Genomic DNA, 26,748 nt, shown 5'->3' with positions numbered 1-26,748 from the left:
AAACGGGAATATAAAAAAATATATAAAATACATTTTGGGGTCCACAAAAATCGTCACAAATTAGTTTCGTGTGCAAGAGCCCTTAGAAATACAGGGTTATTTAATAGTTTCATACATTATGTAATATTTACCTATCCATGTAGTCATAGAACCTTTATTTATCCATATAAAGTGATAATGTTATCATATATCAATTATATCAAAAATACATGTTACATTGTTATTCGTATGAGTTTTATTTATGTACATAATATTTAGTTTAAGTCCTCGTATTAAAGCATCCTACATTTATTTGTATGTAATTCATTTTTATTTATTTATACAATAAGTACCCGAAAGACTTAATTATAAAAAGACTATAATTATAGTAAATTATATATAAGGACAGTTGCATATTATTAACTTTTAATTAATTCTAGGCATAAAGACAAAAGAGACAAATAACGAAATAGAAAAATAATAACGATTTTACTTTAAGGTCTTCCTAATTTCCATAAAACCCAAAAGTTTAACTTTATTATAGATTCAGTGAAGAAGGAAACTACGTAATTATAAAGAAAACGGGTGCTGCAGTAATTTTGCCATTCAGTAATAATACATATTTATTTTGTATAAATTCGATATGCAACTGTCCGAACCAACACGTTAACTGTTTTACTAATAAACGTGAAATTTATTAGTATGTCAGTACGTCTATATACCATTATATATTTGTTTAAAACTATTTTATACTATATTCATTATGAATAGTAAAAGCAGTCGTTATCTCTTTATCTCGCAACAGACGTTATCTGTTGGTGATCTGACGTTAGTAAGATAATATCGTGCGACGAGAGTAGGCGCGTAGACATATTTAAATTTATCCGGTGATGGGTCTAAGGTAAGCCATTGAAATTGCTTCATAATCATTACTAACTTAACGCTTTGCATGACATTTTATTGCACTTGTTTGCATTTAATATTACGTTTTTAATACATTTTTTATTATTTTTAAACCTTAATTACTGGCAATTTGAATTTTATTATAATTTTGACATTTAATGCTGAATGGTTCGTGCCAGTGCGTGGTTGAAAATAATAAAAATTGTGTCGTATTTTTTTTGCGCCATTTTTTTTACGTTTCGTTTTTCCTATCGATAAATTTGACAGGTCTATGATTTATCTTTTTTTTTTAATTTGACACTCGCAAAATTAATTTTAAATTTTGTTTTTATTTAAATCTGTGTTGTCGTTTGATCTAATTGGATTTAGCTTCTTTTATTTTGAAGCCTATTGTGTTAATTTTCTTAGTGAAGTGGAAGTTTTTCTGAGTCGATGAGATCATTTTGTAAAGTCGTGATGAAATATTTACATAAGAATGAGTTTTTACATTGTCATTGTAATCGGTTTTACAGCTGAGACATGATGTTCACGCATTTGAACTAGTCTTTACAAGTTTTGTATACAAAAGTAAATGAGCGTGTAATACATGCGGAAAATATTTAAATACACCTTATCTTGACTTATATGATAAATAAATATTAGATATATAATAAATCAGTAATAATCTTGTGATTTTACACTATAATAATAAATCTAGAGTCATGAACATCAGCAAATCTTCCACAGGTTTTTAATTTTGATTGTTAAATGTCTCCATTTTAATTTTAAATACTACAACTGTATATAAATCTATAGGTGATCGATGCTCTCGAGCTGGCATTCAAAGAACTTGACTCAGAAGACAGCGCAGTCATGGAAGAGACACCCAAGAAGAATGACATGGACTTTGAGAAGAAGATCACCGTAGCTCCTCTGTATGAGAACATTGATATCTTCTACCAGAATGCTGATGAGGCCTTCCCTCTGGATATGCCGGCGAATGTTCTGGAGCCTCCTAAAGAGAAGCCACCTCCACCGCCCACTGAGGATGGACCGGAAGATGAGCTGCTTGGAAATGTGAGTTGACCTTGAATTGTTCTTAGAAGTCATTTTCCAGGTGTAGCTTTATTGTGAGATGAATTTGCGCAATATGTTATTGCAGGCATAGATTATTGACGTAAATTCTTGGATTCGAGATCCTAAATGTATTTATTATTATTGATGTTTTGCTGCATTTTTCACGAGTTATTCCTAAACAAGAACTCTGTCGCTGAAGAAAACCATTTTGAAATCCTATTCATTTTATTATCTGACAATTTGGTGTCAACTATTTACTTCCATATACGAAAACAGTCCTGCAAAATCCTACTTAATTACTATTCTGGCTATTTATCTGTATCAACAATTTAGTAACACTATAGTATCCCTCACATAGACACAGTAAATATCCCTCAAAATCTTTAAACATTTATTCCGCTTCCAGGGTAACTTCAAACACACAAGCTCAGCCCGTCGAATCAAGAAAGAAATCCGCAACAAACGCACCAGTTTCCTTGGCATCGAGGGTCAGGACGACTCCTACTTAGACGTAGACCTGACCCTGGCCCCTCGACCAGACATCACCTCCTTCCTGCAAGAAGAGACCAAGATTGAGAAGCTGCTGTACAAGAAGACGCTGTCTCATGATATGGATGCCAAGTTGAGGGAGAGCAGGGATTCTGGAGTGGATGTGGATCGAGGACCTTCGGCTGAAGCCTGGTATAGGGGACATTCGTCTCCTGAGACTTCTAATCCTCATAGCAGACAGAATAGTGAGGTATGTTGTCAATCAAATATCTTTTTAACATTGCCTTAGCATGTAGATGGACAGAAATTAAGTTTTGGTCGTAGGGTTTTGTGGTTTCGACGTATGGTCATGAGTTCCAGGATTTAATTCCTGCGAGTTGGGCTTGTGATCGAGTTTTTAAGGCAAGAAATAAGCAATCGAAAGTCGGAGTTATATTGATAGACGATTTAAAAGGGTGAATTAAACGCCATTACTATGGGCAAGCTACTTTAGGCTACATTTTCCAAACAGAATCACCATTCCTCCAAATTTTAATTTTAATTTCATTGTTCGATCTAGGATATACGATCACAGAATTTGGAGATATTTTCTATTCCTAAGTGAGTGCCCACTGAATATTTTATATTATTTCGTTTAAATATTATATTTCTAATTAGTAACAATTTTCATAGTGTCACGTCTCTGGTATGCAATGTTTGGTCTGGTCTGTATCGTTATCGCGTAATTATATCGGTTATTACCGCGGCCGCACTAATTATACATGCGATACGATAACCACAGCTAAATACCTTATACCTATGTTTAATGATCTAGATTTTAGACTAACGAACTTATTTGGAGAGACTTTTGTGAGTGGTTTGTCCGTGGTGCAGTGGTTTAGGTGGTCACCACGACAATACGACTGCGTGGAAAGTACTGGAAAGTGGGTTCGATTCCCAGATATTTGTGCGATGGGTTTTTTGTTCTTTGTGTCTGTTGTTATGTTTGTAAAAGTATTTTTAAAAAGAAGTATTTTAAACTAGCCTCTGAATAACTTTTCTATGTACGAAACTTTGTCAAAGAAGCATTGCATGAAGAAGTTTTTAAGTAACAAACATCCAAACATCCATTTAAAATATAGATGAAACATCGTTAGACATAGTAATTAATATTTTATAGTCATTAATCAATACTTAATCATTACTTTCGTGGTTTGATCACTAACAACACTTTCTTTTTGACATTTGCAATCGCCGAGAAGTGAAGAAGTTCATTTTGAATATTGACGTCGTGTTGTAATTAGAAAATCAGATTGCAAAGGATTGTAGGATTTTATTTACAAAACATACCTATTGGTTATTCAAGAACAATGTTTCTTTTAGTTCGTGCCGTGGTTAGTTTTTTAATATCTCATTATAATTATAGATTAAATTTAAGTTATTATTGGTTAAATGGACAACATTTGGGTGCTTGTTGTGTCATCTCGTATCAACAACCTTCGCAACGCGTGGGGTGGGTTCGAATCTCATCCAAGGGAATGTGTAATAATATGTGTGGTTAACACTTGTATCTGCCCAGAGTTTAAAATGTAAATCTATAATATGTATGCATCTAGAAGTGCGTAACCAATTAATCAGTCTAGTTATTATAGTATTAGCACTGTTCAGTTAGGAATACGATAACTGTGTGCAACTCAGACACCAAGCATATTTGTGTACCGAAAATATTTTTTCTAACATTCTTCTCTCATCTTCCAGCCATACACTCACGTAACAGTGACATCAGACGAAGAAGAACAGATCAAGAAGCAGACCTTCACCTCCGACCTAAACAGCAAGCTGACAGAACTGACAGACACACAGACAGACAACATCGAGAATATGGACAAGAAACTACAGCAGACACAGGTACTTGACACGTGAGGTTGATATGTTAAGTGCAAAATTAGTGCAAGTGTACCCGATAGTAAGAAGGGAGTTTTAGGAAATTAGTGCAAGATTAGAAATTTAACCCTTAGGCAAAAATATATAGAAAAGTGAGAGAACTTTAGTGCAAACTAATGCAGAAAGTAGATAGAGCAGAAAAGATTCTGGTAATATTGTGAAGAATTTATAACTTTTGATTTGATCTTGACCTTTTAAGGTCAAATGGTTGAAAAAAAAATTACAGTCTCATTAACCCGACATTAATAGTTCGATAGAATTTTTGTTCAAGATTTTAAAAGAATTGAAAAATGTGCTCAAATGTCTATTTTAGTTTTCGCTCTACTCGTAATAAATAGAAGTAAATTACATTCATCTTATAGCAAAAGTCAGTCACAAATATTCTAATTTCGTGAAACTGTTACTGAATTACAATTAGATTCGATTACTACTTTCAAAATAATAAAGAATTATATAATTACCAATTATCTTATAAAACGTATCTAATTGTCTAATTTTGCACTTTACTCGACTGCGAAGAAAAGAGGGGCTATTGTGATTATTATTTTGATTTGACACTACATTTCATCATTGCCCTTAGTCTACTATCATGTTCACTTCATCATTCTTACTCCTTTACTCATGAGTTTAAATAGCATGCTATCTCCGTCTGTCACGTTTGATTGACTTCAGAGGAAACGAGACAAAAGATTTATTATGAAAAATGGTTTTTTTATTACGTTAAGGTTTTTTAAAGCATTTATTCAAATGCATTTCTTTTGCCTTGAGTAAGGGTGTAAACATACGTTCATTTTGAAAAGCTTGTTAAATAATTATATATTTCCTATGTAGGTTTGAGCATTTAAATCCATGATGGTAGACTTTTAACATTCATAATATCTCATAATTTATGAGGTGGTGGTCAAACGGTTTTGGTTTAAAACTTATTAATTTTTCACGCAATGTAGTGTCAAATAAAAATTACCAATGTTATTTATAATTCTTCTTCATTTCGTCTCTTGAAATGCTATTTAGAAGATATTTATTTGAATTATATTATTTACTATTGTTTTTTCTATTCTCTATGCGTAGAAAGTGGCTTTTTACATACTAAAAGTAATTAAAGTTGTGCTATATTCCTACACGATGGCGCCACTAGTTGATGAAACTATGTAATTTTTTAAATTAATTCTAGTATGTAAAAGTCACGATGTACAAATTGTAGATCTCTATAATAGTATTTATAAGGTAAACTTGGCTACAAGAATCAGTTATCCCCTTTAATTAATTATATTACACCAAATATTTATTAAATATTTTTTTTTTCTTTATCTTCGCTTTGGGCACTTCTTTTGCGCAGGGCATAGAATGATTTTATGAGACTTTTTATTTATACATCCGAGTGGCTCGGGACATGATAAATAGTAAAATCGTGTGGTTTGAAAAATCTACACAATTTTTATTAAGCTCATAATAAAAATAGGTGTGAATAAAACATTTCAGAACGACTTTTTCTTGTAGCCAAGCTCTTTGATGGGAAAAACTGGTTGTTTCTCGAATCGCTTCGGTGAATAAGTTGATTTAGCGGTAAATTATCAATATGGACGCTTTCGTTTGCAATGTCAAGGTGAATTTACAAGCACAATTAATGTCGTGTTTCGTTAACTTTCATTTTCTTTTATAATTAATTTGATGAGACGAATTTCAGACGAGGCTTCTGTCGAATTTGTAGTGTTTTAAGACTTGTTTGTTGAACTTAATTATTTTGTAAGATTGTGTTTAATTACTAATAAATTAAAATTACTGAAAATATGTTACAAAAATCCGCTACAATGAAAAATATAAAACCATAAAGAATGTTATGTGATCGGTCAAAAATGGGATTTGATAAATATATTTTGATGCGACTCTACATAAATACCAAAAATTTGGTTAAAACTGATGTGAAGTTTTTAATAATTCGTCTTGTACATATCAAACGAAAGCGTTTATATATTTGCACTTATGTAATATGTATATTAAGGCTATATACTACAGCTATATTGGTAGGGGCACTGTATATGCTTTGAAAGCACTAGCACATAAGGTTGATTATATATGTGAATAACGTTTCAAATACCACCTTAGGGTACAAAAATATGTTAGTTTAATAGACCTTAGTATTTTGGGGATAGAGTTGATTTTAGCTTGCAAATAATACTAATTAGAATTCTTAAAAAAGATAGTATCAATTATTAATTCTAGATAGTAACTAAATGATTTAATTTTTCTATTGTTAGATAATTTTATTTGAGGTGTTAAGTTTGACATTTTTGACATATAATCTGTCAAATATATCAAAATTATTTCTATAATAGAGTTAATTGACAATAGAAAAATAAGTTCTAGGCTAATTCTTTTGTTTCCTTCTATCTAAGAGGAATATAAGTGGTTTAGAAAGAGATAGAGTAATATTCTTTAGTAGTTAATTTATTTAAAGGGATCTAGTTTCTATGTATTATATAAGTAAATGCAAGTGGTATTTAAAACAAATATATGCTGCCATATTAACAAAAATATGCTTCTTAACGCTTCATTTGTATAATAATGTATCAAGCCAAATTATCAATATATACCTATATGTAAAGTAATTAGAACAAAAACTAGTAGTTTTGATTAGCTCTGTATATTACTATGTTTAAATAAATATTATTTATTTTAAATATATAATTCGCCTTTTATTTTTGCACTTTTTAGAAGTAGAATGCACGATGCACTTAAATTTAGCTCATTTTTGGGCATTTATCTCTTTATATAAGGAGGTATGCATGGAAACATATATGTGCAAACATTATTGAAAATAATTGTGATCTGCATTAATGTCAATTTGTTCGTCAAAGAAAAAATATGTTTTATATTAATATTATAACATACGTCTCATATTGGAACCATAATACTTATAACAATATTTCACTCACAAAAATAAAAACATAACTTTATAGTGTCGTTGTTCACTTTAACAATCAATTATTGCTTGCTTTTTTACAATTACCTATTATCCAACACACCCTACTTTTGTCATTTAAAGATTCTTTTCAAGCTAGTTTCGTATACTTTCATCTGTAAGCACAAAGTTTAAATTAACCATTACTACATTAACTCTGTCACACTGAACAAACAAACAGCTAGAACTTCTACCTCATTTTTATTTCTTATAATATAGTATAGATTACTCGGATAATACTATACAAAACACAACAAACTTACACAAGACAAGAAAAGCTCTCCGTTTATTCACACCTACAATTCCTTACATAGCAAATTTCACAATGTATTATATACTATACATATATTATATTTATATATGAAAGTATTATGGTTCTGAGTGGTGGGTAAGATGTAAATAACAATGTGTGGCGTGGCGTCTTGCAGGCAGGCACTAACGAGGACTGGCCCGACGGGGCTTTTGACGATGCCCACACCAAGGTGACTCATGTTTTACACTTACATTACATTATGAGGGATAATTCAGTTCATAGCAATAATGAGTAGTATTTTCTGCCATTTGAAACTATAAGACAATATTTTTTTTACTTACTTTTTCTATAACTAAGTGTAGGAAGAAATGATACAACTGTTTTATTATCTTGACGATAGATGGCTCTGAGTAATAACGGTCTCACTACTAGCCACTACTAAGTTAAAGAAATCGTCATTGCGTGTTTTGAGACGTTTTTTGTATTGAGAGAAGAATGACAAGACACGTGTTGAAACGTGACATGAAAAAATATAATCAAGGTGATTTTTCACGTGCGATTTTGATATGAACTGAATTGCCTCTAATTTTAATTCATTAAAATCAATGTCTAAGTGTGTTATAATCCACGCTAGCTTATGCTACGCACTTCATGCTATTGTCACTAAAACTGTGTTAATACTAATTATAAATAAATTAATTAATATTACCTTGTAAGGTCCTATATTACTTACATGGTTTACTAACAACGCCTGTAAAAATGTACAAAATATAAAAAGTAACATTATCTTAAAACCTGAAATCACTATTAATAAATCAATCTTAAGTTTGATATTGCTCTCAAGAAATCTTCTAAAACCAGAAGTCTTTTTGAGTACAATTTCTTACAACGCGATTTATTAATACTGGATTTCGAAAACTAAACTAGTAACTAAGAGGAAAAACTAACAAATATAGGACCTTACAAACAAAACACATTCTAAAACCAAAAAATAACATCTAAAAACCCAAAATAGGAGGTCCTGCGATTCGAAAGAGAGCTGCTTCAACTAGAACAAGAAGAACTGAGACGTCAGCGTGAAAACCTCATCAGGGATCAGACAAGAATCATTCAGAAATCAGTCCAAGACATCTCCAGTATACCTTCGACTCCTGAAAAGCCTCCCATGCATAGTAGACCGAAGAACGGGAATCAGAACTACAGGCATTCAATGCCCAATTTACTATTGAACGAAAACTATGCATCAATACCTCCCGCGGTCCCAGAAAGGTCGGAAGTCGATGAAAAACGCAAGCCATTTGTATCTGAAGAACATATGCAAAGGCATTTTGGGGTTGAAGAGAGTAGAAGAGTGTTGTATGAAGGAAAGGATGTGAGGAGACAGGCTGTCAGAGTGCCTCAGCCCGTATTGCCTCCTAAGCCTAAAAGTCGGGAGTCTATTGAGAGGGAGATTACTATGAGGTACGTAGATTTTAAACTTACAGTTTAACTATAATTATATTGGCAATTTTCAGAGTTAAATGGAAAGTCTCTCTTATCTGCGTAAAACTAGAAAAAAAAATCTATTAATACAAATAAAGTTTAATCTTTAGAAGATTCTTACAGCCTTTGCGAATAGGGCTTAGGCACTATAAAGTTCAATATATAATAAGTATTTTTTTGTGTTATATTCTTATAAACAAGTGCGGCCAGATTATAGTTACATTTAATTTTTAACGGCTTCTACAGGATTCCTTTTAAAACAAAATCAGTCAAGCTACAATCTTCATTCCCCTTTATTAAACCTTAGTAATGTTGGTCTTTATAAATTTTAATAATTGTTGTGTACATTTCAGGAGTAGCCGAGTGCCTTCAGCGGTCGAGTACGCAAACGTGCAGTTGCGTCAGAAACCCGTTACCAACGGCAACGGCGCCAACTATCACCCTATGACGCGTCACACGCTGCAGGCTCTATCGGCCGCGCCTACACCCAAGTTGATGTCCAATACGGAGTGGATGCAGCAACGCCAGCCAGTCAGGAAACCTGCCAACTATAATTATAATCAACACTGGCTTATACAGGTACAGTACATGTAAAATATACGAGAGATATTAGTAAGGAAGTCAATGAACAATATTATAAATGATGTACTAACATTTGGAAGGTGGCCTAATAGTTTCATTTCCAAGCAAAATTGAAGTTTGGTTACCTTTGGTTGGTTGGTACAAGTCTGTACCTTCAAATGTAACGCTTGGAAACTAGTTTCAGACACGTATCAAAAACTGAAGCAATATTTTTCACCATCTAAAAACACTTGTGTAGCACAACATTGTGTCTTCATGGAAGATTGCCTTGTGTAGAAATAATCGTACATTTCCGAAAACATCTTAAACTATTCACAAACCATATTCTTAACAATGTATCTTGTTATTCCAGGAGGCAGAACAGCGTCGTATCGAGGAGGCCAGGCGGACCCGCGCGGCGCAGCGCCACTCGTACCACCCCGACCTGCAGCACCCCGCGCACCCCGTGCACCCCACACACCCCGCACATCTACACGAGATGCATGCACTCTCTACCAGGTAATACAAGTGTCACCTGTGTGTCTAAGTGTAACAATTTAATTTAAAAAAAAACTAAAATCTGCGTTTTATTTAGTAACTTTTAACTACAGCGGTAAAAGTATTCAATATTTCTCAACTCAGATTCTTGAACATACAATTTATTATTTTTAACTACAGCGGGTTATTAATAAAACATTATCAGGTTAAGTTGATCAGCTGTATTAATGGTTAATCATATGCATTAATAGTATTACTATTAAAATATACTTAATACAAATTTTTAACTAGTTTTACTAACTATTGGTGTTAACTTTCCAGTCAACAACAGTTATCGGAGGTGAAACGTCCAGTGAGGACGGAACAACGTGAGGAGAAGCTGCTCAGCGTCAGTGGACGTAGGAAGTGCTCGCACTGTGGAGAGGAATTAGGTAATATTTTTTTTCTGAGGTTAAGCCACGCTTGCCGCGGTTGTTGTGTGGATGGGTGACCATCTTATACATATCGAGTTCCTCCGTGTTTTGGAAGGCACGTTAAATTGTGGTTCCCTGCTGTCATTTCGAAGATACGTCGATAAGACGTTAACAAATCAAGCTTGGAAGTTTGACAACCAGACCAACCAGTTATACCGAAGGGTATCGTGCGTATAACCCAGGTGACTGGGTTGTGGAGGTCAAATAGGCAGTCGCTTCATGTAAAACACTGGTATCCAGCTGCATTCGGTCTTCTGCCATTTTGTGTGTTTTTTAAGAAAGCGATTTACGCTCGTACTGGCTGAAATTTCAAAAACTATGACACTTATGCCAGAGATAAATTTTAAATTTTAGATTAGTCGGGTGGTCGCTCGTCCGCTGGTGAAGGATTATCCATTATTTACGCCACACCCTATATATATTTGAGAGTTAATAGAACATCATTGTATGTGTCAGGTCGCGGCGCGGCCATGATCATCGAGTCGCTGTCGCTGTGCTACCACGTGTGGTGCTTCACGTGCGCGGTGTGCGGCGCCGCGCTGGGCGACGGGCGGGCCGGGGCTGACGTGCGCGTCAGAGCGCAGCGCCTGCACTGTCAGCACTGCTACTCCAGCGACGACGGACGGAAGTACTCCGCGGTGTAGACCGACTTAGGTACCGCTACTGTGGTATATTGGTGGGCAATGTACTCTGCTGTTGCTGAGAAGGTTAATCTGCTGCCAAGGTTTTGGAGAAAAATGCAGTAAGAGAGTGATTTAGTGCAGTAAAAAGGCTGGTCCGACTTGTATGGTTTGACTCTTTTGAACCAATTTACCTATTGATAGAGAAAAAATATCGTTGTCTCAAAAAAAAAAAGTCTTTTGGTAAGTTAGAATGGAAAGTCGTTGGATAACTTTATTCGACAAATAATTTTGACATTTACAAATTCATATGAACTATGAAAAAGTCGACTATCATTTTATTTGCCGAATAAATCAGACGGAAGGTAAAACTTATTAAGTAACAGCCGTCAGTGATCGATAATCGATCAGGTAAAGAGGCCATGCCTTTAACTGCTTAAATCAAGAAGCAATTTTGATGAAGGTTGTGCAATGCAATCACCACTGCCATCTACCGGCGAAAACGCGGCAGCTTTTGAAAAGACTTGTTGGACTGTGAAATGAACTAATGTGTTGTTTGTGAAAGTGTTATCAAAAATATAATATCCAATTAATTATGATTTTTGTGGATCGAAACTTTTGATGTGTTAAATTCGACATATAACCGAATTACGAAAAAGATAGTGATTTTCTTAAAATTTTGAATCTGATTTGATCTTATTATAATGATAGAAACATCACACGGACTGGTCCAAAGAAAAGATAAATTGATTAAAACGATTCTTCAATAATTAATGTCTATATAATGTACAAGTTATTCACTTAACCCTTAAAATAAGTTTTCTGAACATATATTGTGAATTTGTAACATATAAACTTAAGTTTGGTTCATATTCTTTACTAAAACTAAGAATAAAAACCAAATAATGTATTTAAATTGATTTTAATGTACTTTATTTGTGTATAATATAGTTAAGTGCGATTCATGTTGGCATAAGCGCGGTAGTCGCCTACCATGTTGTTTGTCGCATGTGTGCGCGCATCTACAAAACGTCTAAGCGGCTCAGCGAAGTTCTGAGTCGGCTATTGCACGCTTTTGATTTAATATCACGCTACCACCTTTATAGGGATAGCAGTTACTTTGTACATATGACCGTTGTAGAAAATAAGACTCTAGTTTCACATGTGATGACCAACTATTGATATTGTATTCGCGTCTTATAATGTTTGACGTTTGAAAAATTAGTTCATGGCTTATCCGCTAGAGGCGCTGATCAATTTTGGGCCTGATAATAAAGTCGCAAGTCCGAGATTTCTTTGCAAGTTATTCGTGAAGTAAAATGATGTTTTAAATAGTCTTGTACAACGGTCATATGTATAATAATAATGTATTGATAATATCACGACATTGTCACAGTATTATAAGTCACTTTTTGTTGTTATTTCGGACTATTTTGTGCCATGTCGTTGTCTTGTCCCAACAAGTACATTACAGAGAATAATTAAGATACCATTGAATAAATATTTTTTACTAATAACTTTGTATGAACATAAAAACAACCTTTTTGTAATATTTTGTAAATAGTTTTTAATTTATCTTTGTACGATTTAATTGTTAGCTTTAATAGTTATTATTTTAGTATAAATGAGAAACATAATAATCCAAAAATGTTTATGATTAAATTATTATTATCGTTTACTTTTTGCGAAATTGCTTGAATACTATTACTTGAAAATCAAACTACAAAACCAGTATTGAACAATCATTAAAATTTGGAATAAATTAATTATTTAAACACAAATAGAGGCTTATTACTCATGCCTAAATAGTGACATCTACTTTGAGTTTACATGACTTTCATGCCTCAATTATACTATTCAATATGGAGAAAAATACTGATATTAGTACCGATTTTTGTTGAAAGTAAAGTGATAGTATTTGAGTGATTTCGCTCATGTCTATATAAAGCTAGTGGTTTGTGAGCTAACTTCGTAACGATCAATATACTTTATTAACGTTCTATGTGATTGCACTTGTAGTTATGTTAACTATTCATACATATGTACATTATCTATGTGTATAAGATGCAAATTGTATAACATTAAATATTTGAATTATAATAGTTCGTTTGATTTTAATAAATACACCTCACTCAATTACGCACAATAAAAAAAAGGAGTATGACAGTGACATGACAACCACAGCGACTTCTTTACGTCCAAAGTTAAATTATGCGTACTATTACAAATTATTTTGTACCCACTCATTTGTTAAACGGGTCTATAAACTTGACAATTTATAAAAATGCAATGTATTATGTCCATATTTTTCATTTTCATTATTTATTTTATTCAACGTTTCGATCGACTTACTTCAACTTAAGTCACGGGCGCACGCATGTAGTTGCTAAACGTCGTCTCCATGTATCGTGAGTTTCTACAACTACCCTCGTTTATTCGGGTCTATCCCACTAGTCCCGTTGAGTTGTCCCGTGACGGGACAACTGGCACTATTTTGTCCCAGTTGTCCCGTGGCGGAACAAGTGACACTGTTTTGGTGCCAGTTGTCCCGTTGCAGAAAAATCACGGGACTAATGGGACAGACGGAAGGGTCAATACAACTGGTTCGCAGATGATGAATTGTACGCTACTCTATGTAAACTTTAAATTCACAAGAAGTTTTTTTTTTACCATTTGGGCTTTTCACTTTATAATTAAATTGACAAGAGACAAGAGTAGTTAAGAGAGACCTTCCATACCATAACTGTAAAATGCTTATCCGAAATTCCCTACTTGAAAAAACATAATGCAAGGAAACTAAAAATATATTGTTAACAGGCCCCTGGAGCAGCTCAAACACTCAAGTCAATTCAACATGTACCTAATGTAATTTCAACTTATCTACTAGAAATTAAGAAAAAATGTACTACAACACAACGTATAACGTCTGGTATCTTACCAAAATACCAAGTACCTGTTGTCACACAGCAACTCAATGGAACCAGTTGTTTTGACCCTTCCGTCTGTCCCATTAGTCCCGTGATTTTTCTGCAACGGGACAACTGGCACCAAAACAGTGTCACTTGTCCCGCCACGGGACAACTGGGACAAAATAGTGCCAGTTGTCCCGTCACGGGACAACTCAACGGGACTAGTGGGATAGACCCGTTTATTCTACACTATTTTCTAATTGTTGGAAATTGTCGGTACTTCGACAAACCACAACGTTACACGTCAGTATGAAGGTGTCATGAGTTGAGTGTGGTGTGTGTTGTCGCTAAGTAGGCATTTGAGAAGGTCGAAACGTCGGGAAACAAATAAGGTATTTTAACTTTTAATATTATCCACACGGACCCGATTAGTAATTTAGTATTGTGTGTACATATGCCGCGATAGTTTGTAAAGTTTAACAGAAGGTGTATTTTTTTATTATATTGCGGGTATCAAACAAACATTTCTTTTTGAAACTGAATCTAAAACAAAAACTAAAGACTTTTCTAAACAACAAGAGTTAGAAACTACTCGATTGTTTACTAGGCATTCGTCTATTATTCAGTACCTAAGCCATAAAACAGGTCTTAATAAGGCCCTAGGTCATGGTCTGTCAATAAGAAAAACAAATTGAACCTAGTCATCGTTAATGCACAATTCTGTCTTCTCTGAGTCATGTCAGAAGGCAAACATAGTTCGTCAGAACAGACAATTGAATAATGTGTTTGTCTCAGCGTGTTCGAGGTACAGGTGCAATTGACGATGAAGATAACTAGATATAGCTTTGAAAAAATACAAAAGACTACTCTCTAATGCCCGGTTTTAATATCTATTCAATAGCGTTTAAACGCATATAAATAAAATGCTATTGAATAGATAAACTACCGCTAAATGTACTCAAAAACCGGGGGTAAAAGGAATTGATATGGGGATGGGTGACATGTTGCTTTTTGTAAGGGCGCTTGCTGACAGTTGAAGAGCTATCCGAGACCATGTTAAACTTAGATTTACTGAGTCGTTTCTGTTTTCTGTAAAAGATGAATGACAGAATCAAGAATTTCACAAACAATTAACTCATATGGAAACCAAACCATCGACTCCCTGAATGATTGCGCTACTTATATCACTATGGATTTTGCGTAATGATAGGAACATAAAATAAGACAAGTTAAATTTTAAAGTAAGTAGGTATAAACAAATCCTTTGCTTTCAAAAAAAGGCAGGAGTTAGGTGCAAATTAAAACTAGCAATCTCATTAATTATTTATATTATATTTATCAAACATCTTTATAACATAGTTCTTTTGTTGATGTCCCACAAAACTACCTATGGTACATAATTATTTCAATTATATAAAAAAATACACAAACATATTAGTACATATTATTTGCTTAGTAGGAAGTACCAAGAAAGCTAACTAAGTAGGTAATAAGTAAGATACGTTTCAGATAAGAGCTGCACTTTGCAACGACCAACGAATGGAATTCGAATCCATGACATCTCAACCGATAATTCAATTTAACCATTGGCCAAGATTGTGCCGTTTCAGTAGGTAGGTACAATGATTGAGTGTATTCTGTATTAAAGCAGTTTGAAACAGGATTAAATAGGATCTGCGATGTGCGTGCAAATAACTAGATTTATTAACTTATCTCTTGGTTTGATCTTGACGATTGTAAGGTAATGACCGACGCGTGTATTTATATAGGTATTCTGTTTTAATGTCAATGTGAGGTTATAAAAAATAATTATGGTAGGTCATCACTGAATAAGTAAAGGTGAATAGGGTGCAATGGAATTTTGAAAACTGTTTACATACATTACCGCGTTAGCCGCAGTTGATAGTTTATCCGACTGCTGATCATGAGGTCCCAGGTTCAATTCTCGAGTCAGGCAACTACAAATTAGTAGAGAGTCTTACTGCATGGGTGGCGTAGGCATACAAATATTAATATACCTAGTAATTTACAACATTGGTGATCTGTACGTTGCTGACGGTTGCTGGTTCGATACAACAACTTATTTTGGAAATAATTTTTTGACTGCCTCCGTGGCGCAGTGGTTTAGGTCGCCACGCTGATACCACTGCAACGGGAGGTCGTGGGTTCGATTCCCACACGGAGCAATTATTTGTGCGATCCACAAATAATTGCTTCGGGTCTGGTTGTGCTTTGTGTCCGTTGTTTGTATGTTTGTAAAAGTCCCCGCGACACAAGAGCAATTCTTAGTGCGGGAGTTGTCTTTTTTAAAAAAAAAAAAAAAAAAAAAAAAAAATAATTGCACGATTAATTATTATGCAGATGAATCGTGCAAACCAAGGCTCTAATATTAAGTGGCAGGATTATTTCCCGACCGATGAATCGAAACTGAAACCTCGTGATCAGTGATCGTGTTACAATAAAGAGTTAAAACTACTAATAACTAGTATTTGTGATTTGTATAGTGTTTTCATTTAAAATCATAATAAAATAACTAATTGCCTAATGCCTATGTTTTGTATTTCCATCTGTACCTAAACAATTACTGTTGGGAAACAAAGAACAATGGGAATATTTATACATATTTATGTAAAAACATAGTTATCTGATTAACAATGCTCAAAAATATGAGTTTGATGATTCACAATGGAATGTTGGACAAAGCAAAATGAAAAATGTTTTTCCTAATTATATTATCTTACTTTTTACTACATATGATGCAATTAGCCGGTAGCATCTTGAGTGAAAATAGAAACCCACTAACTTACTAAGATGCCTTTTGGGGCCCCTAGACTCCTGAAATGACCAGCAATGATTAGGGCATTCTTGCATTGTATCTGCTCATTTTAATAACAAATAGAACCTGTATACCTTTATTTTTGGCCATACTGACTAAAAACCTGACGGTGTTCCCTCCATGGTCTCCATAAGGTGGCCAGGACGCGGTACCTCCAATCGGATACTTGGCGTCCCAGCCGGACCTGTATTATACCTAAGTACGTATACTTGGCTTTATCTCTGAGACTACAAAATATCTACTGGAAATTAAAGGGTTGGGTGTGGAACCCACTATCTTTCACATTCATCCAACTACGGAACTATCAAGATACTTACAGATCAAATGAAGATTTCAAAGGTATTTCCTAAAATCTACTCAATTAGATCAGATATTTCATTCACAAATGTTCTAGAGTCGCTGGTCACGGCCTATGGTACACATGCTCTTGAAAAATCATTCCAAACAGTCTTCACAATACCTACACGTGATAATACTTTGTGCTTCATATTGTCCTCTCATGGGATCCTTCAGTCACGCCCGTCGGCCACGCTTGTACCCACAATGTACACCTTTGTCATGTGACCGGTGGTGCGGAATTCCGGTGCTCAATTATATTGGATTTTTCCGAGTAATGATCAAAATTGTAACGTCATTATGTGAACCTACTTCCTTGATTGATTTTATGGTGCAGTGGAAGTTCTCCACAGTCTCAGGTTTGAATTCCCGGATGGGTATAAAAATAAAATTGTTCATAAGTTTTTCTGTTTAGATTTTATCAGACACTGCTTGGAGTAAGTATAGTCATAAATCTCTACCATTTTTTTCATCGACCTAAGCCAGCACAGCCGTTAAAGACGGTTCTGAATGTGATCCTCTCTTGCCGATGGGGTCTGTCTCCTTTAGTCATTAGAACGATAGAATTATAGAAAAAAGTGTATAGCTCAAAATTTAATATAATATTTTCTTTCTTTAATTTTTCTCTGTAGGCCATTCTAATAAAGTTCCTAAAAAAACCTGTGGTGAACCTAAACTCCACCTAAACTCCTTCTACTCTATGGTAGATGCCATATATTAATCATATAACGATTTGGCATTCTCTGTCAATAAATATATCAAACACGTAATGCTCGTATTTTATTAATACATAATATTGGCGACGAGGAAAAACTGAACCTAAATGGAAAAGCTACGTAAAAAACGGAGCACCCTACGTGGGATGCTCACCAGACTCGATACCTACATCGAGCAGAGGGCGACGATGTCTGACGAGGACATCACCGCTCGCTCCGCAGCCTTGAAGGACACCATAACAGCACTGCGAGAGTTACAAGAGAAGATAGAAAACAAAACCATAGATGATAACGATGAAACAGCGTATTTACACGAACAAAATTACGGCTACGAATTCGAAGAACTTCACACTATTTTAGTATCAAAACTTTTAACAAAAAAAACCATTATTCAAGGTCAGCGACAGGAAGACCAACATAGAATATACCAATACCATAAGATTATACCAAAAATACAATTTAATCCTTTACATGAATCAGAAACGTTCAATAACTTTAAAAAACGTCTGGAAGTGTACTTTAGACTTAATGAAATTACTGAGCCCCACATGAAGACAAATATTCTTCTGTCTACATTATCACCAGAACTCCATGAAAAATTATGTGATTTAATAGCACCAGACGAACCATTGAATAAGACATTTAACGAAATTACTGAAACACTTGACGACTACTTAGACCCAAAACCTAGCAAATGGGTTCTACAACATAAATTTATATCGAGAACTCAAAAATCGGATGAAACAGTAGCGCAATACGCCGCAGATTTAAAAAAGCTCACTACCAACTGCGAATTTAAATGTCAACACTGCCAGAAAAACATTTCAGAAAGCTTTTTATCTCTTCAACTCATAAGAGGATTGAAAGATAGCGACGCACGTACAAAAATTTTACAAGACCGAACAGTATGTACATTTAAACACCTGACACAGATTGCAACATCTATTGAAATGAGTAAAGCAGAAAATACATCAATGCTTCCGAATGAACAACCAAGTAGTGACAATATCAATAAAATTTCCACTGATTCCTACAATAATTCAAAAAAATCTCCTTTTAGAGGAATCACACCAAGAGATTTAAAAGGGAAATGTTTCCGCTGTGGTTTAAATCACGAAACCAAGAAATGTAGCGCTATAAACATAACATGCTATAAATGCAAAAAGGTCGGACACTTAGCTAGTGTGTGTCTACAACGGCGCTCAGATGCGAAGCCCAGTAAGACTACACCGGATATAAATCAATTAAACGACTCAGCGATAAGCGATGATGATGAATGGAATGATATTAATGTTATATCTGGTGAAACATCCGAAAAATACATGATAACGGTACACATTGAACATGCTAAGATGAAAATGGAATTTGACACTGGAGCCACACTTACTTCTATGTCATTACGAGACTACAGAAAATTGAAAATCGGCAAAAGAATCTTTAAAACTAATATAAAACTCAAAACATATACCGGCGAAGTAATCGAACCTGCAGGTGTTGCATACGTTCAATGCAGATGCCAAGGAAAAGAATTCCACGGTAAATTATACCTCATCAACAACAACGTTGACCCCGTTTTTGGCCGGAGTTGGATGAAAGAACTCGAAACTCTAAATTTAGCAGACATAAAAACCTTACAGCAATCCGAAAATCTAGAATTAGACCAGCTTTTGGAACTTTACAAGACATCAGTATTTCGATCCGACTTAGGCGAAATACCCAATTACAGAGGACACTTAAATCTACAAGAAAACACAAGACCAATTTTTATCAAACCACGTAGAATACCGTACGCTTTAAAAACCAAAGTGGATGAAGAGATCGAGCGACTATGCAAACAGGGTGTCATCACGAAAGTCGACCACTCTGATTGGGGTACTCCAGTGGTACCAGTGGTCAAACCGAATGGGAGTATCCGATTGTGCGCTGATTATAAAGTTACACTAAATAAAGTCATACAAGATGAACAATATCCAATACCTATGATAGAAGATATATTTGCAGAGATGAGCAGAGGTTTTGGGGTAATCTTCAAGAGAAACTTGTCATGGTAAAAACTCGCCTCAGACGGACACCAAACTTGAATGGTCAGACACCTTATCAGTTAATGTTTGGAAGAGAAGTTCGAACAGCATTACACTGCATGTTTAGAAACACCCATAAAAAAACTACATCAAAACATCAAGAGATCAAGGTCAGACAGTTGGAAGTCGGCGAACGAGTACAGGCCCGTGACTACACGAGTGCTAAGCACCATTGGCAGTTTGGTACTATCACAAGACGTCTAGGCCGACTTCATTATGAGATCCGCACCGACAACGGCGATGTCTGGCGCCGACACCTCAACCAGGTGTTGGCTGCATCTTATATTCAGCAGAACAGCTAAGGGGTTAGGAGGGGAGAAATGTGGTGAACCTAAACTCCACCTAAACTCCTTCTACTCTATGGTAGATGCCATATATTAATCATATAACGATTTGGCATTCTCTGTCAATAAATATATCAAACACGTAATGCTCGTATTTTATTAATACATAATAAAACCAATGCCTACGCAGTTAATTAAAAGTTAGAATAAATCTAAAGAGATACTTTTCATAAAAAAAAATCACTAAGACGAGGCTGCAATAGGCAGAAGTTACACGTCTATAGAAACAATATCTAGAAGCTATACATCTACAGGAATGTTCTGTCGGGGACTTTACAATGTTAACTGTGTGAATTGGTAGGTATCAGTGTATCAGTCAGTGTAGCGTGCAGACTTGACTACATTCTCATTGCACCGCACGTGCACTCAAATTGGTTTATGACAAAGAATCATGGACTATTGGCGTGTTCTTAGAAAACTATAACTTTTGTACCAACTGTTAATAAGATTTACGTATTTGTAAATAGCTTTAGGGAAAATCTGAATTGAATTTGCAAAATTTTATGTCAGCTCCATTTTTTTTTTCCTAAATTCCAGAAAATAATTGCAAGTAACTTTGAATGACAGATATATAAACTGGCTGTAAAAAGTAATGTAGGTAAAATGAATTGACGATTACTTTTAGTCAGGACTGTACAAAATTAGAAAACAATAAGAACCTAACTTATTTTTTATCGTTTTGTGCCCTGAAACAACAGTGCATTCAAAACATCTTCATCATTTGCTAGTTATAAACCACCCTTCTTTTTTACCACTGTGTAGGCATGTATCCCTACTGAAATAACCTACCCCCTGTTTTTTGAGTTACATTTAGCGGTAGTTTATCTATTCAATAGCGTTTAAACTCATATAAAAAAACGCTATCGAAATCTACCGCTAAATGTACTCAGAAATCGGGGGTTAACGCACTAAACTCTCTGTCAGTGTACATGACCCAAGTATCCCAAATCCCGACCTTTTGTCCTTATAATCAAGTTTATATAAAGTGTAGACGAAACACTTAAAATATATATCGTAAAATATCGCTATGTTTTGTCTCCAACATTGTTTACTAGAGCGGTACAAACAATTGGCAAATATTTACTAATATGCGTGTGGGAACTTAGCTATAGCAACACACACGAGTGAACAAATTTAGATTCGATGGGATTTGAAAACATTCCCAGGTATGTCTTTTAGTTTAGCAAATTACTGCTTTAATAAAATAGTGATAACGGTAAGCTTGTCGTATTCTTTTATGACTCAATATTGTTCCACTGCTGGGCAAGGGTCTTCCTTATTGAGGCCTTGAGTCCATCACGCTGACAAAGTGCGGGTTTAGGACTTTACGTGCTCTTAAAAGATGATTAATAAATAAATGTCATATTAATATTTGCGAGCCGTAAATGCAAATTGTCAAGAATAACGTCCTATTATTTAATTAATCGTGATTCAAACCGGAACCATATAATCAACAGACAATACAATAGGAGCCTGAGAGTCAGTCTGTTAGACTAGACCATTATTACTTATTGGCTTAACAGGAAAAATGGAATGACAAAATCTAATGTGTCCTTGGCTTAAGTAGCCTAAGTGTTGACGGTAATAAATATCACTTCTTAAAGGAAGTCGCTACATCCTAGAATAGATAGAAATCTACAAGATTGTTCCATTTTTAACTGACTTTGAAAAAGGATGAGGTTTTTAATTCATCTTTTTCTGTTTGTTGCTTCGTAACTGTTTAATGGGTCGATGAGATGATTATGATAATTTTTTTGTTTGAAAGGTGGTGCTTCCCATGTAGTCCCCAAATCAGATACAGATTTGTTGAAGTTTTTGAGATATTCTTAAAAATTTGTTACTTTGTGCACATTGACTTGGTTATGTTTTGTTTCGTGGTGCTAATAAAGTGACATTTAGCTTTGGTTTTTTGTATGTAACGTTGCAAGAAGATGTGAGATGTGGCGATATCAAACGTCGGCCACCGACAATGATATCACCGCGGGAAATGTTAGTAAATACACACATTTGTCAGGGGCATTGTTGAGGGACTGCGGGCCGACTGCACACTGAGGTACTGATTGTGATGTTGCTTGTTCACCGATGTTGCGTGTATGTAGAGAGGCTCTTGTTGACTGGACGAGTAGGTTTCTGGAGTGAATGATCCAGTGATAGATAAGGCTTCTGATTCTAACGAAAAAATTTCACAAATTTCACAGTTCACAACGCAGGTCTTATGTGAAATTCGTTTCTTAACCATCTCAAAATATAAGTGCTAGAATTGGCGAGTTTAACCGCGTGGGCGCTGTAACGCATGCGTACGCGCACGTTACGCCTACGCTCGCTAAAACGTGACGGTTAGATTTCAAACCTAGCAGTCGTTGATGTGCAAACAGCCTTACATCGAAAAGGTGCCCGCGATTCATATGCGGTCACAATTGGCACATAATAGCGCTCGGCGCTCAGTGCTCGGCCGCCGCCCGCATGCCCGCCACGCGCCGCCTGCTGTCCGCGCGCTGGTTCAGAGCGCGCCGCACCGCGCGGCACGACGACGATGAGCCGCCCGCCGCGCCGCGGCGCCCGCCCGCCCGCGGGCAAGCAGCCGCCCAGCCGCACCCGCCCCTGGACGAAGAGTCCTTGGAGCGCGCCTATCCCTCCATGGCGCACCTCGAGTACGTCAACGCCGGCTCCTCCCCGCCGGCCGAGAGCGCGCCCAACATGTATGACAGCTTCGAGGAGCCGCCGCTCGATCTAACTGCGCACATCTGCGCCGACTCGTTACGTCAGAGCGCGCACGAACAGATGCGCGCCGTCGGCGGACGTCTGCGATTACTGGACGAGCTCGAGACCGGGGTCATTACCGCCGAATCGGCCGCTACCACTTTCTCTGCCGCTTCCGAAGCGGAGAAGAACGTGTGCCTGTTCTGGGCGGCGTTCCTGAAGCTCGCCAACTTGCTGCCGCCCTTGGTGGAGGTCGGTGCCGACCCCTTGTACTTCGATGCCCTCGGCCTGTCGCCGCTGCACGCCGCGGCCTTCAGCGGCTCGGCGGAATGCGCCACGTACCTGCTGTCGTGCGGTTGCGATCCCAATTATATGCCGCGATGCTTCGCCCCGCTCCATTGTGCCGCGTTCGGGAACTCAGTGCAAGTGGCTAATTTGCTAATCAGTCGCGGTGCATCCGTACACTCCGCCGTGAAGTATGTCAACTGTGAAGGTGGCCTCCTGCATTGTGCCGTGCGCGCCAATTCCGTGGAATGTCTCAAATTGTTTATATCCCACGGCGTCGACGTCAATCAAATCGAGCCGGGCGGCACTAACGCTATACACCTCGCCGCCGATTTGGGAATGTTCCAGTGCCTCACGATATTACTGGAGACGCCGGGCGCTGACGCCAATGTAAGGACGCGTGTCGGTGACAGAGAGTCGACCGCACTCCACTTGGCTGCCGATGGCGGTTTCGTGGAATGCGTGGATTTCTTGCTTTCTAAAGGTGCTGATGCTAGTTTGAAAAACCACAGAGGCTTCACAGCTTTGCATTTGGCTGCCCGCTCTGCAAGTTTGGAATGCGTGGAGTCGTTGCTAAGAAAAGGGAACGCTGAACCGAACGCTAATGACTTTGACATGAGGACCCCTCTGCACGCCGCTATCGGCAAGTCTGACAGCGCATGCGACATTATCGAGACGTTGATCAGTTGGGGAGCGAACGTGAACCAGAAGGATGAGTATGGGTTCACGCCGCTGCACCTGGCCGCTCTTGACGGTCTGTCGGCGTGCGTCGAGACGCTCATCTATCACGGTGCTGACGTAACTACGAGGTCTAAAAAAGGAAACTCGGCGCTTAATGTAATAGCTAGAAAAACGCCGGCGTCTCTTGCGATGGTAACTAGAAAATTGGACTGTGCGATCACGCTACGTCACTCGCAAACGAGCAACAGAGAGGTCGAACTGGAATTAGACTTTCGTAGCATTCTACATCACTGCTACCCACGAGAGATAAGTTATTTGAACACATTTGTTGATGAAGGACAAAAAGAGGTGCTTCTCCATCCCCTCTGTTCAGCATTCCTATACATAAAATGGGAGAAAATACGCAAATATTACGTCGCCAGACTGTTCTTAAGTTTCATTTTTGTTCTTTGTCTCACATTATACGTACTGACTGCGTTGGCACATAATTGTTACAATGGCAGCAAGGATATGGAAGAAACGATACAGGAACAGGAACTATGTCAGAAACAATCTATCCTTGGAGACTTGTTAAGGAAAAATCCATTCGTCATCGAAATGCAATGGTGGGTGCTGGCCGGGATCACGATATTTGAGATATTCAGGAAAGTGTACGGAATTGCGGGCTATTCGACTGTGAAGCAATATTTAATGCAATCAGAGAATATTATAGAGTGGTTCGTGATCGTGAGCGTGTTTCTGATATCCTATATCTATACTAACATCACGTACACGTGGCAGAATCACGTCGGAGCGTTCGCGGTGCTCGCCGGCTGGACCAACCTCATGATGATGATCGGTCAGCTACCGGTCTTCGGGACTTACGTCGCCATGTACCAAAAAGTACAAAAGGAATTCGCGAAATTGCTAATGGCATACTCTTGTATACTAATTGGCTTTACAATAAGTTTCTGTGTCATTTTCCCGGATTCGTCATCGTTCGCCAATCCATTCATGGGTTTTATAACCGTGCTGACTATGATGATCGGCGAATTAAACTTGGATTTGCTTCTCAATGAGCCAGATGGAAATGACCCCCCTGTCCTTTTAGAGTTCTCTGCGCAGATCACTTACGTACTATTTTTAATGTTCGTGACCGTGGTCTTGATGAATCTACTCGTAGGTATAGCGGTCCACGACATTCAGGGGCTAAGGAAAACAGCTGGTTTATCCAAACTTGTTAGACAGACAAAGTTGATTTCCTACATGGAGTTGGCATTGTTCAACGGATATCTACCTAAATGCCTGCTAAAAATACTTCACTCTTCGGCCTTAGTCTCCCCACAAGCGTACAGAGTAGTGTTGAGTGTCAAACCGTTGAACCCGAGCGAAAAGCGCCTCCCTCGGGACATAATGATGGCGGCATACGACATTGCCAAGATGCGGAAACAATACGGTCACACAATCTCATCGAGTGGGTCCACGACGGGAGCGTATTCCTGCTTCAAGAAGTACGAGAACAACAATGACTGCGGCTACCGAGAGTACGGCTACACATCAGGGTTGGGAAGTCTGCAGGCGAGGTTAGACGAGACTTCGGAAAATGTTCGGCAATTGACTCAGGAAGTGAGGGAATTAAAGAAGTTGATAAACGCCCAGCAGCTTGTGTTACAGCAAGCGTTGTCCGGCGCGATGGACCGTTGATGATATAATGGCTACCGTTTACTTTCAATGCCACTGTATTCAAGTCAACAAACTACTGTGTATATTGTATGGTATCGCTCCGTGTATTAGGACTTAAATTCTGAGTGGTGATATTTTTTTTTTTGCTTTTTCGTTTTACGTAGAGTTACACACCCCATTACACCGTAATAATATTTTCGTAGATTTATGAAATATGTTATTATTGTGAGTTTTTGTTGTTTTCGGTGTAACAAGGGTGTTTTAGTATTAGGGGTTGGAGTTCGGGCTCTGTTCATACACAGTTAAGAAATCAAAATTATTAAGGGCTGGTCCCGTGTTGAAATTATGATTTGAATATTTTTGTATGAAATATTTAGGTTGTACAACTTTAGGCCTATCTTTTATGTGATACTTAAAGTATCTAATGATAAAACTGTAGATGAATGGAGTTCTTTAAGAAACAGTTAAAAGTTTGACGCAGAAAGCACTGGACACTGTGATTGTAGGTATTACATTGTATTATAGTTTCTATTGTGATATTAATCGTGTCAATAAAAATATTTTTCAATTAATGTTGTTTTTTTTCACCTTTTACATTAAAGAAGGTAGGAATTTGGAAATGAATATTTAACATAATAAAAAACGCCCCTGTTTACCACATTTAACAACAATTACTTACGTAGCCCACTCTACTCCACATTCAAACTATAATAATTATGTATAATAGGCACAATAATTCAATACATCATACAGAGTAACTGCTATTCATCCATTTAAGAACCTAATCGAATCGCAGTACCACGATTTTCCCGCTAACAACATTAAATTTTCGCGGTACTAAGAAAAGTCGGAAGTTATGTGCTGATATAAATTTGCACAAATCTTTTCAAGAAATTTTGAGTTTGATTTACACAAATCTGCAAGTTTAAAATAAAAATTTTATTATTACATGTTTTTACGCTTTAACAGATAACAGAAATTAAATAAATGCATAAAATA

General features: G+C 36.6%; 2 protein-coding genes across 6 annotated transcripts in view; both read left to right on the top strand.

Annotated features, from left to right (window-relative positions):
• smash (smallish) overlaps positions 1-13,299 on the top strand; it is a 225,571-nt gene extending 212,272 nt beyond the window's left edge. For 4 of the 5 annotated variants that reach the window (XM_076128428.1, XM_076128430.1, XM_076128427.1 and 1 more), the window contains 9 exons: positions 1,678-1,938; positions 2,345-2,677; positions 4,165-4,314; positions 7,741-7,794; positions 8,581-9,026; positions 9,401-9,626; positions 9,982-10,127; positions 10,428-10,537; positions 11,036-13,299. In XM_076128428.1, the coding sequence (XP_075984543.1) occupies positions 1,678-1,938; positions 2,345-2,677; positions 4,165-4,314; positions 7,741-7,794; positions 8,581-9,026; positions 9,401-9,626; positions 9,982-10,127; positions 10,428-10,537; positions 11,036-11,223 (1,914 nt within the window). In that variant the 3' untranslated portion in view covers positions 11,224-13,299. The remainder of the gene's footprint in view (positions 1-1,677; positions 1,939-2,344; positions 2,678-4,164; positions 4,315-7,740; positions 7,795-8,580; positions 9,027-9,400; positions 9,627-9,981; positions 10,128-10,427; positions 10,538-11,035) is intronic. The other variant, XM_076128429.1, reaches the window with a different exon arrangement.
• Positions 13,300-22,862: 9,563 nt separating this feature from the next.
• wtrw (ankyrin repeat domain 61 water witch) lies at positions 22,863-26,321 on the top strand. Its single transcript, XM_076128618.1, has one exon. It carries the CDS (start codon positions 22,885-22,887, stop codon positions 25,768-25,770), a length of 2,886 nt encoding a protein of 961 aa, XP_075984733.1. The 5' UTR covers positions 22,863-22,884; the 3' UTR covers positions 25,771-26,321.
• The last annotated feature ends 427 nt before the right edge of the window (positions 26,322-26,748 follow it).

Source organism: Anticarsia gemmatalis, chromosome 21 (assembly GCF_050436995.1).
Source record: "Anticarsia gemmatalis isolate Benzon Research Colony breed Stoneville strain chromosome 21, ilAntGemm2 primary, whole genome shotgun sequence".
Classification (NCBI taxonomy): domain Eukaryota; kingdom Metazoa; phylum Arthropoda; class Insecta; order Lepidoptera; family Erebidae; genus Anticarsia; species Anticarsia gemmatalis.
This window is presented reverse-complemented; position numbering and strand designations above follow the sequence as displayed.

Bases quoted from the DNA above. Each gene is read 5' to 3' on its own strand.
- wtrw (XM_076128618.1), top strand. From the start codon at position 22,885: ATGCCCGCCACGCGCCGCCTGCTGTCCGCGCGCTGGTTCAGAGCGCGC.